At 48.8% G+C, this 10,173-nt stretch overlaps 1 protein-coding gene across 2 annotated transcripts; it reads left to right on the top strand.

The window, feature by feature from the left end:
* Nucleotides 1–3,552: 3,552 nt before the first annotated feature.
* LOC142091020 (uncharacterized) lies at nucleotides 3,553–9,383 on the top strand. 2 transcript variants are annotated; one of them, XM_075169749.1, is made up of 4 exons: nucleotides 3,553–3,610; nucleotides 4,418–4,637; nucleotides 6,991–7,077; nucleotides 7,531–9,383. In XM_075169749.1, the coding sequence occupies exons 3-4, from the start codon at nucleotides 7,026–7,028 to the stop codon at nucleotides 8,448–8,450; spliced, it is 972 nt and encodes a 323-aa protein (XP_075025850.1). In that variant the 5' UTR covers nucleotides 3,553–3,610; nucleotides 4,418–4,637; nucleotides 6,991–7,025; the 3' UTR covers nucleotides 8,451–9,383. The 2 variants fall into 2 exon arrangements, with proteins under 2 accessions (XP_075025850.1, XP_075025841.1); XM_075169740.1 differs by having other exon boundaries at nucleotides 6,988–7,077.
* Nucleotides 9,384–10,173: the final 790 nt, after the last annotated feature.

Raw genomic sequence — 10,173 nt, 5'->3', positions numbered from 1 at the left:
GCTTGAGCAGGGGTGCCTTCCAACCTCAATCACTCTGTGATTCTGTAATTCCCACATCAGAAACTATTGGGGGGGGGAGAAGCTTTAATACTTCAAATCCAAACCAAGGGATGTCATTCTCTTCTTGGAAAGCACTGCACTTACTTAACTTTTTGCAGTGTTAACAAGCAATCTTATCTAGGCTATGGAAAACTGCACGTGTTGATGGAGCTGAAATACTTGGAGTACGGTTTCCTATCAAATGGGCTTGAAGAAGAGTAAAACAGCAAATTGCTCTCGTTTATTTCTCTTTTAGCAGCTGTGCAGAGTGTCAGTGCGCTACATTTGAGCGATTAATGTATCACTCCGCACCAAAAGCTCTTTCAGTGCAGGTGAAAACACTTGATCAATACGTAAGTTTAAGAAACAGTCTTCAGTGGGCAGCCACAATCCTTCAAATGTCTTTAGTAAACTTCCTTCCTTCTATTCAGGTGGCAGTTTTGCTGGTGTAAATGAATTACTGTAAAGGCTGCGGGGTAGGTATGGCATTCCTTTCGGCACTACAATACCAGAACGGTAAAGCTGAAGGTTAGCTAGAGCATACTGCAAAATGGAAAACCAGTTACTCCCATATGTACATATGTTACTCCCATACTTCTTACCTACTGACATTCTCACCAGGGCTTTTTCATTGCTTTTCTCCAACGAGCTCTTCATTAGACATGGGGCTTTGGTCATTTCAACTATTTAAGCATTGTGGGCTTTTTAAAGACAAAATACTTTTAACACTAAATGCATAGAACCTTTTAAAACTGACACATCAGCTTTGTCAAAACAAAAAAAAAAGGAAAGGAGACTTGCAAATCATTAGCCAGATAAAGTTCAAAATCATCAGTGAAATTGCTCTGAAGTAGTAAAAAATGGAGCCAAGTCTTGACATGGTGGCATTTCTGAACTAATACAGCTATTTTGAAATGCAAGAACTTTTCTGACGGCATCTGTCTAGATTCAGGCAGTTGTATTTTAATAGCGATCTAGTAAATGCTGGCTTACTATTTTTATCAACCTGGAGACACTTTGCTTCTTTCCCTTTTCCTTGAAATATGGTCACATTACCCAATTTGTGTGTTTTATTGCTTATGCATTTTTAAGACAGCCAAACCCTTTTTGGAAGATTTCTCCCAACTTACCAACTTTTAACTATTGAATTGTCCGCAGGATGCTACGTGTATGTTAACCCATAATTGCCCATATCTTGGTCAGAGAATCACAGAAATGTTGATTGGAAGAGACCTCTGGTGTTCAACCTCCTGCTCAAAGCAGAACTATCACTGGCACCAGATCAGGTCAGCCATGACTTTGTCTAGCCAAGTTTCAAAAACCTCTAAGGATGGAGATCCAGCAACCAGGATTAATTTCCTCTTTCATTCTTTTGCATACATTTGTACTTTGATTGTGAACATATTGACCTTCAACCCTCCACACTTCTAAGCAAATGTGCTATATGCTACAGGCATGACAAGGATACAGCAATGGGCCTGTCATACTATTTTGTAAATCTATGGGGCTATGTTCTCCCTTTCATTCTATTTCAGTATTCCCATCTTATCTTGTTGACGACCATTTCTCCACCTGTCCACAGCCAGTGAAATTACAGACTGCGAGTCTAATGAGCCCGTATCAGTCATCACTGCTCCAACGGAGCAAGTCTTTAACACAAACTGATGCTTAAACCTTAATAAACAAAGCCTCAGCATGACAAAACCGAACCCCGTTCATTTTTCTCTTACTGCAATTCCCATACAGTTCAGGGCACAGAGTCACTAAGGTTTCTGACTAATTCAAATCATTCGTGCCCTGCTAACAATAGCTTGAAGTGGAAAGGGAGTCTGGAAGCTTTGAGAACATTTTTCATTTTGTTAGCAGGAAAGATTTCCAGATTCCTGGAAAACCACTCCTTTCTGCGCCCTCATCCGAGTCCTCATCTCATGGCCAGCCATGTACCACAGCTAAGCACATATTACGTGTTTGGGTGTTTTAGCTCCCAGAAAGGTGGGGTAATCTTCTGTATTATCACCTTGGAGCAAGTGGTGGCTTGAAAAAACCACCACCTAAAAAGGCAGTGTATGTATCAGTTGGGATACAGGGGCCACGGTGAAAAGCTGCTTGTTTTTTATGGCCTCGTGGAGTGAAGCACATCTGCGGTCTCCTGCCTGTGTCTGTGGCCACAGGGTGGCTTCCTCCGTGTTCAAACCCATTCCCAGTCCCCTGGTAAGTTGGCAGGGAAACCCAAATGTCACCATGGCAAGAAAACAGCAAACATCCAGATTGCCACGTCAAGAAAAGCTGTGCTCTTACAGATGGCTGGTCCCTGTCAGGCTTGAGCTGCAGCCCCCCGCAATCAGACTTCCGACCATGCGAGGCCGAGGGAACGAATGCCCCGACGCCGCACAAGAAAGCAGCCAGCTGGGATAGCGCTGGAGGCCTGTGCCACCACGGGTATATCCAAGTGGAACGGCCTGGTTTATACTGGTAAGCAGGAACGCTGCGGGGACTGCTCCAAGCGCAGAGCCATGCCAGGAATTCCCTGGGGAAAGAGCTGGCTGGTGCACCCCGATGCAACGGCTCTCTAGCAGCAGCAGTGGTGTTCCAGTGCCCTGAAGGGGGTCTCCAGGCACGGGCTTAAGTTCAGAACTGCAGAGGCCTAAGTTAACCCCTTTTTGTGTCACCTACTGTATTGGCAGAACTTCTCTGACATCAGTGAGGGAATAACTCATTTATTCACCTGATCTCTTGGGTTTCCTACCACATTTCATGAAAACATAACATAGCAGTCATCTACCTTCTTCCCTCCAGGTACAAGTTACACAGAGAAATTAAGGACAGCAGGCACCGTGTGGTAAAACCACGTGTACATTTCCTTCCCCTGGGCAAACTCTCCAAATGAGCAATAATTCCAAACAAAGTGACCTCCCATCCCCTCTCCCACCTTGCATGGCATGGCGTCCTCACAAGGAGCTGCTGCGTGCTGTTGCTTTCCACCACAGACAAGTACTACGCACCCCGCCGCAGCTGCTTCCCTTCTGCCCTCAAGTTACGCTTGACAGTTTGATGTCAAAGCACCTGACCGCGCGGAGGGAAGCTCCTCGGCAAATGCCCGTCTCTGCACACGGGCCACGGAACAGCAGTGCCGTTCCAAAACCCGGGGGTGCCCGAGGACCTGCCCCTGGGCAACAGCCTGCTGAGCGGTACTGGGTTGAAGGCTCCGGAGCGGCCACAAACGCCAACAATCCGTCCCTCCTCCCGCTGGCCCCGCCGAGTGCCCGTCCCCGGCGCGCTTCAGCGGGCAGGCAGGTGCGGGGTACCAAGCCGAGAGGCCGCCCGGGGCGGTGTAGCTCCCCCGGCAAGGAGCGCAGGCAGCGAGGCGCGGGTCCGGGCGGCAGCGCTGCGGGGTGCCCCGGGCGCGGGGGTGCAGCGGCCTCCCCGCGGGGCCGGCCCCGGCTCCCAGGCCGGCGCGGCTCCCAGCTTGGCGCCTCCCGCTCCGCCCAGGAAGCGCCCTTTGCCCGCGGAGCAGGAAGCTGCTGCCGGCGCGCAGCGGGGCGGGCGCCGGGCGGGAGCGGGCGCCCTGCAGGTAGGCACGGCACGGCACGGCACCGCGGGGCCGGGCCTCCCGCACCCGCTCGGCTGGGGGACAGGGCGGCTGTGAGGGGCAGGGCCGGGGGTGCCCGCGCGGGTCTGTGCCGGCTCTCGGGAGAGGCCAGCCGCGCTGGGAGCCGGGCTTTAAACCCGCGCCTGAGGCTTTGTCTGTCGGCACTGCGGAGGAAAGAGCTACCCGGAGGAGAAGAAAAAATGCGGCTCGGAGAAGGGGAAGGCCAACTTGCCCCTTTTATAGACCCCACTCTGTTGTAGTTGCCATCCTTGTGTGCTTGCATCCCATACCTGTAATGCAGTTTCCCCCCGTTCCATCCCTTTTCACCTGCCGCAGAGCAAATGCGTATCTTTGCCCAGTTTCCACCCAGTGCCTCTGATGGCTGTTGCAGACAGGCAGCTTTGCACCCTGCCCCTGGTCTGTGGAAAATCCTTGTTCCCAAAAGCTACACAGTACTTGCTCGCCCTGCGCACCTTTGGGTGCTTTGGCAGTGCGCTCCGCAGCGGCCCTCCCGTTCCGCCTCCTGCGCCCGTCTCCCAGTCCCCCCCCAGCATCCCTAGCTGGGCACAGAGCGGGGCAGGAAGGCAGTCACTGACAAGCGCTGTAGTTTATGAACAAATCTGACGGTACATGGAAGGGGCTTCTCATCACACCCAAGACAAAACCAATATGTGCTGGGCAAATTTGTGCAGCTGCATAATTAAAACATCTTCACCTTTTGACTTTACTGCAAGCATTATTATAATAATTGGGGGAAGGAAGATTTGAACGCCTTCTTCTGAATTGCAGGTTTGTGCTGTTGTGCCTGGCATGACTGTGCAGAGAGCGCTTAGCCCCTGACAGCACTTCAGGAGCAGACTGCAAGATCCCGAGGAGCATGAGAAACTGAAAGTATGGCGCTCTGCACTAGGATGAGTCCCATAAGTTCCACAGCTTGGTACAACCACAGGAGGAATACAGAGCTGAGTGGTTGGAAGAGAAAATAAGTAGCTGTTCGCAAATAGCTAAGGTAAAGAACATAAATTGTAGGACCCAGCTACAAAATCTATATATGCTATCACAATACTAAAGCCAAGGCCCCAGGAACAGTATGGTGTGTTTGCAAAGCCCCTGCTGGAGGTCCAAATTAGATATCCTTCATATCTTGCTTTAGTAAAGCTGTGGATGTTGCCTACAGTAACCCCACACACCCACCTACACAGACGTTCTTCCTGTTTCAGTTTCCACATTCAAGCAATAACCCAATATGCTCAAGGATATGCTTCTGCCAGTCACAGATGAAATCCCTGAAGGAATGTCCCCTCTCTTGATGAGGTTTGTCCTCTCCTTTCACAGAGACATGACTGTGATCGTGGGAAAGGAACCTTACTCTGGACTAGCCTGATAATTGTATAAAGGCTATCTGCTTTCTGCTGAGCTGCCACAGCTAATCTGAGCATAGCAGCAGTGTGTCAATGGCAACCCAAGCTAGGAAATTTTTGCAGAAGGGAACTCTTCCTGCTACCTTGTATGTTTGCTTAGATGTTTCCCCGGGTGGTTATTACTGGACATTTGTCAGATGCTGATACCACCTCTGAGATGCTGAGGGATTTGCTCCTCCAAAGTTCCTGTTTGTTGACAGCTTTCAGAGAGAAACCCTGCTGTTTGTGGTTAGCTGCCTGGAGGCAAGGTCTATGTGTGGACAGGCTTTTGACTTCTCCTGCTCTAGAGTGGCAATGGGCCATCTGGTATGTATTGCAGCATGTAAATAGCTTGGCCGGCTTGTACCGCCAAAGCAGAAATTCTCGGTAGTGGCAAAGTCCTGAGAGCTGTAGGGCTGCAGAAGGCAATCTCCCTTTGTATATCGTCTTGGAACTGCCAGAAATGATCTGTCTGCAGGGGTGGTCCACTTCAGCATTCAGCAAATATTTAGAGTAGGGACCCAGATTATTAACCTTTAAAGCTTCTTTTGTTTTTTTTTTGCTAAGGCTTATTTTTGCTTATCTGATTATTTTTTTCTTCGTGGTTCTGCAATTCAAGATTGCAGTCTTTCTCTTTTGCTTGTTCCCTTTCTTTCTGTCCAGCTTTGCCACTTAGACTTTGCCACTTTGCCATCAAAGACTTCAAGACTGGTGGTTTTATAATGACTGGAAACTGAGGTCCAAAACTGTTCCCTTCATCTGAGTTGTCTCCTTGATTCTGACACTGTCTAATCCCTTAGTTCCCATTACCTGCCATTAATTAGCTGTTGGTGATGGGTGCAGTGGTCCAGGACCCATCCATTTACAGTGTGTGTTTGCACCAGAGCCCATCTGTCCAGTTACTCCATTCTATCTGGAGCTTCAGTAGTTGTCCAGAGGTATTGGTTGTCCAGAGAGATTGGTAGCTTGAAGCAGAGTTCAGGGAGTGTATTTCTGAAGTGATGCAAACTAATATTGAGTAAGAGGGGAAAAAAAGTCATGTCTCAAATGCTTTAAAAATATTCCTGTAAGTGATCTGAGCTTTAGCTGTGATGCACATCTGTCTCTGGTGCTAGATTCATCCACGTGGTATCCTTTCCCTGCCATCTTTGATTCTCACTTTTTAAAATAAAGTGAGATTTTTCTTACCATTGTATTTTCTCTGTTCTTCTGCATTTTTTTCTGCAGCAACTGCTAATGCCTGCCCTCTTGATGCTAATTGCTGTTGCTTACTGTTTGGCTGGGTTTGGCCTTGAAATAGTAAATACCGAAGGAAAAATTCTTGTCTTTGGTGCTGATGGCATTTGTAAAAGCACCCTGACCCTGCCCAACAGTTGCATTCATGGTGGTTGTTGGAGCTCAGAAGGGATGCCAGACAGGGAACTAACAGAATCCAGCTGGAGTAGACAAAACATTAAATTGCCTGTTTTGTTGGGTTTTGCTGCCTCAGCCTGAGAGTCTTGGAGGAGAAAGAAGAGATGAGGTAGCAAGTAAGAAAATCAGGTTCTGGTGGCCAAAGAGTCATTTTCCATTTAAAATAATCTTAGGAGAGTAATTAGTCTTGTGGCTGTCATTATTAAAGAAATGTAAATATGGCTGGGTTTTGTTGTTTGCTTACACTTGTATCTATGATTGCTGTCAACCAATTCTGAGTCCAGCACGTCTGGTGTATGTCCTAATGTATATCACTTATCAGAAGAGGGGCAACCTTGAATGTCCTTTATAAGGAAGGAGAAAGTATCTGACACCAGATACCTCAGCAGTGCTTAGGATGTCCTTAAATGTTTGCTCAGTTGATTCCATTCTTTTATGCATCCACTCTGCTTGTTCCCCATATTCAGCAGGGACAGTAGATTTTAAGACATATGACAAGCTTTTGCTGAATATTCAACTAAGATTACTTTTGTTTGCTTTTGTGAGAAGGATTCCTGATTGCTGAACCTGACGTAACTGCCCAGATGGACCAAGGAGAAGAACAAGATCATGAGGCCTTGGAGGAGACACGCATGGGTGAGGAATAAGTTAGATAAGTTTACAAACACAGAGCAAACAAAATGCTCTTTGAGCTGCCTCCGTGTTATTTAAGCCACTTTATTCCATGCAGCTCATATTGAGACCTGCTCTTTCCCCCTCAGGGCAGGCAGACAGCCTGCCTTTGTCAACCTGCTGTTAAGAGTATGTATAAGAAGACAGAATATTAAGAAGACAAAATGTGAAGATTTCTTGGGGGCAAGGAGACACCTGCATTGCCCTTGGCTCTGCTGTTCGTGGCACGTCTGCTCTGGGTCACATGATGACGCCATACAGCCTCTCCTGCAGCTAGGTTTCCACTTGCTCCCAGTCTTCCCTTTACTGCTTCTCTTACGTGGTGCAGACCAGGCTTCCTAGGAGAACAGCTTGCTCATTCTCTGCTGTGCCACTTCCCAGCGAGAATCACAGTTAGAGTCGTACTTTTTTTTCCAGGTGGTGAGGTAGGTCCCCTTCCAGATCACCTTGCAAGCACAGATCAGCAGGACATGTTGGCAGCAGGGTCCAGAGGAGGAGAGGAACAGTTGGGGGACAGCCACGGAAGTCGGCGCAGTTCCCCAGAGGCGCAGCAAGGTGACTGTGAGGCCGAAGAGGAGGCTAAGCTGCCTTGCTCTGATATCAGCCTGGTGAAAAGACAGGAGAGAAGGGTGGCAGCAGCCTCACGGCGAGCCCCTCGTGCAGAGCGGCCCACCATCTGCTCCGAGTGTGGCAAGGGCTTCAGTCGGAGCATCCACCTCATCCAGCACCAGCGAATGCACACTGGCGAGCGCCCGTTCCTGTGCGGGGAGTGTGGCAAGGGCTTCAGCCAGAGCTCCCACCTCATCCAGCACCGGCGGGTCCACACGGGCCAGAAACCCTACACCTGTGCCGAGTGTGGGAAGAGCTTCAGCCAGAGCTCCAACCTCCTCAAGCACCAGCGCATCCACACCGGGCTCAAACCCTACGTGTGCAGCGAGTGCGGGAAGATCTTCAGCGACAGCTCCACCTGCATCAAACACCAGCGTATGCACACAGGCGAGCGGCCCTACAAGTGCCCAGCTTGCGGGAAAAGCTTCAGCCAGCACTCCCACCTCCTTCAGCACCAGCGAGCCCACGACGGCATCCGGCCTTATGCCTGCGGGCAGTGTGGCAAACGTTTTGGGCAGAGCTCTGACCTCATTAACCACGCTCGTACCCACACTGGCGAGAAGCCTTACAAATGCAGCCAGTGCGGCCGGGGCTTCAGTGGCAACTCCAACCTGATCAAGCATACCCGCATCCACACTGGGGAGCAGCCGTACCGCTGCAGCCAGTGTGGGGAAAGCTTTCGGTTCCAGCCCCAGCTGGTGCGCCACCAGAAGCACCACACAGAGTAGTTGGTGGAGAGGAGAACGCCGTGTGGACCACAGGCGGCTACCTGGTGTTGGGAAGACACACAGCTGCTCCCTGGACACCTCACACGGGGCGTGAATTTTGGGGGAGGGAGCCGTCAGAGCCTGTCCCCTCTTCTCCTGGGTAAATCTGTTTGTCAGCACCGCCCAGACAGTGGAGCAAAGAGGGAGGCCGCCGCCGAACGAACTAGTGCATGTTCACTGCGGTGCGGTGGTTCTGAGCCCCTCTTTTGGGGATGGGGAGAAGAAAGGTGCTTACAGCGTGGTACGTTCAAGGCCAGAGAGGAGAACATAGAGACGTTCCAAGGATCAGTGCCTTTTTCTGTTATTTCTAGTGGGGAGTGATTTTTATCCCAGTAAAAACCAGCTAAAATCTGTACCCATTTTCTGTACAAGCTGCCTGGGTTTCGCCCTCCCGGTAAGGCCACAGCCTTATGATCGCTCCCCTTAGAATCCACATCTCCCACTTGCCGGTATTCTTGGGTTTAGGTGGTGTTAGCATCTATTTATTTCAAAACGCCACAACACTGTGCTGGGTGCCTCTGCGTACATGTTGTGGGCCCAGCTGATGCTCTGTGGGGCCACGTCTATGGAACGGTGTTTTTGCTGGGTTGTATGGTTGTTAAATTGGCAGTTCCACAAATTACACTGCTGTCTGTCAGCTTAGTCCTCAGCAGCAATTAAGTAAATTAACATCCTAATAGGTATTTCTCTCAGATTCTTGTTTAGGTGCTTTTGTGGGTGGCACTTTATGAATGTTTTTATAAGGCTTTTAAAAGTATTTAGGATTACTTTTTTAATTGTGATCCTCTAATTGTCAGTTGATGAACAGAAAAAGGATGACATTTGAAAAATAAGCTATGTCAAACTTTGATTTTATATTAAATGTTAAACATTTTTCTTGCATAAAACTTTTTAACTCAAACAATACGGTTTTGAGTTGTTAATGATTACGAAGAGGTAATTATGACACTGAATTCTAGAATTTCTGTGATATTTTTGCAGGTAGTTTTGACATCTTTAATAATGACTTTCTAAGAAATATGGGGGAGGCAGGATTCTGAGAAAGCAGAAGGAACTGACCTCTGAAGAGATCTTCCTCAATTTGAGGAGGAGAATACTACTACTGGGAGTCTGTCCTTAAAAGGAATTCTTGCTCAGGCGACTGCTTGGTACGGGGGAGGAGAGAACTGGCAGTAATAACAAAGATGTTAATATCTCTAGCGCGGAAGAACTCCCTGTAATGAACGTGGCAGTGTATACTGAAATGCCTGTTCCACCCACGGAGCCAAACAGGGGAAGAAATCACAGCGTGCTTTAGGCAAGAAAATGAAGCGATCAAATCTGTTGTGCTGTAGAATTTTTATTTTCAGCACCGCATATAGGCCTAATGCTAACAATGAGCTTTCACAGGGAGATGAGCTCCCAAATGGGGGATATCACTAAGGGCAAAGAGAACGCCCAGCTTGAAGAGCACAGGATCTCGAGGAAACAAGCAAGCTGTGAACTGTAGCAATGTGACTGGAATTACTGGCTGAGTAATGCGGATACATCCATACCTCCCTTAGCCACCAACTGCCATCACAGAGGGCACAGCTTCATGCTCCACTGGCAGTAGATCTGGTTTAAGTCATTTGGTCTCACTCTACTCCCACCTTCCCCCCTAGAGCCTGAATTAATACAGCTGAGCTGATTAACTGTTCACACG

Source organism: Calonectris borealis, chromosome 1 (genome assembly GCF_964195595.1).
Source record: "Calonectris borealis chromosome 1, bCalBor7.hap1.2, whole genome shotgun sequence".
In the NCBI taxonomy this organism is placed as follows: Eukaryota; Metazoa; Chordata; class Aves; order Procellariiformes; family Procellariidae; genus Calonectris; species Calonectris borealis.
The sequence above is the reverse complement of the archived record's forward strand: the minus strand, read 5'-3'. Positions and strand labels throughout refer to the sequence as shown.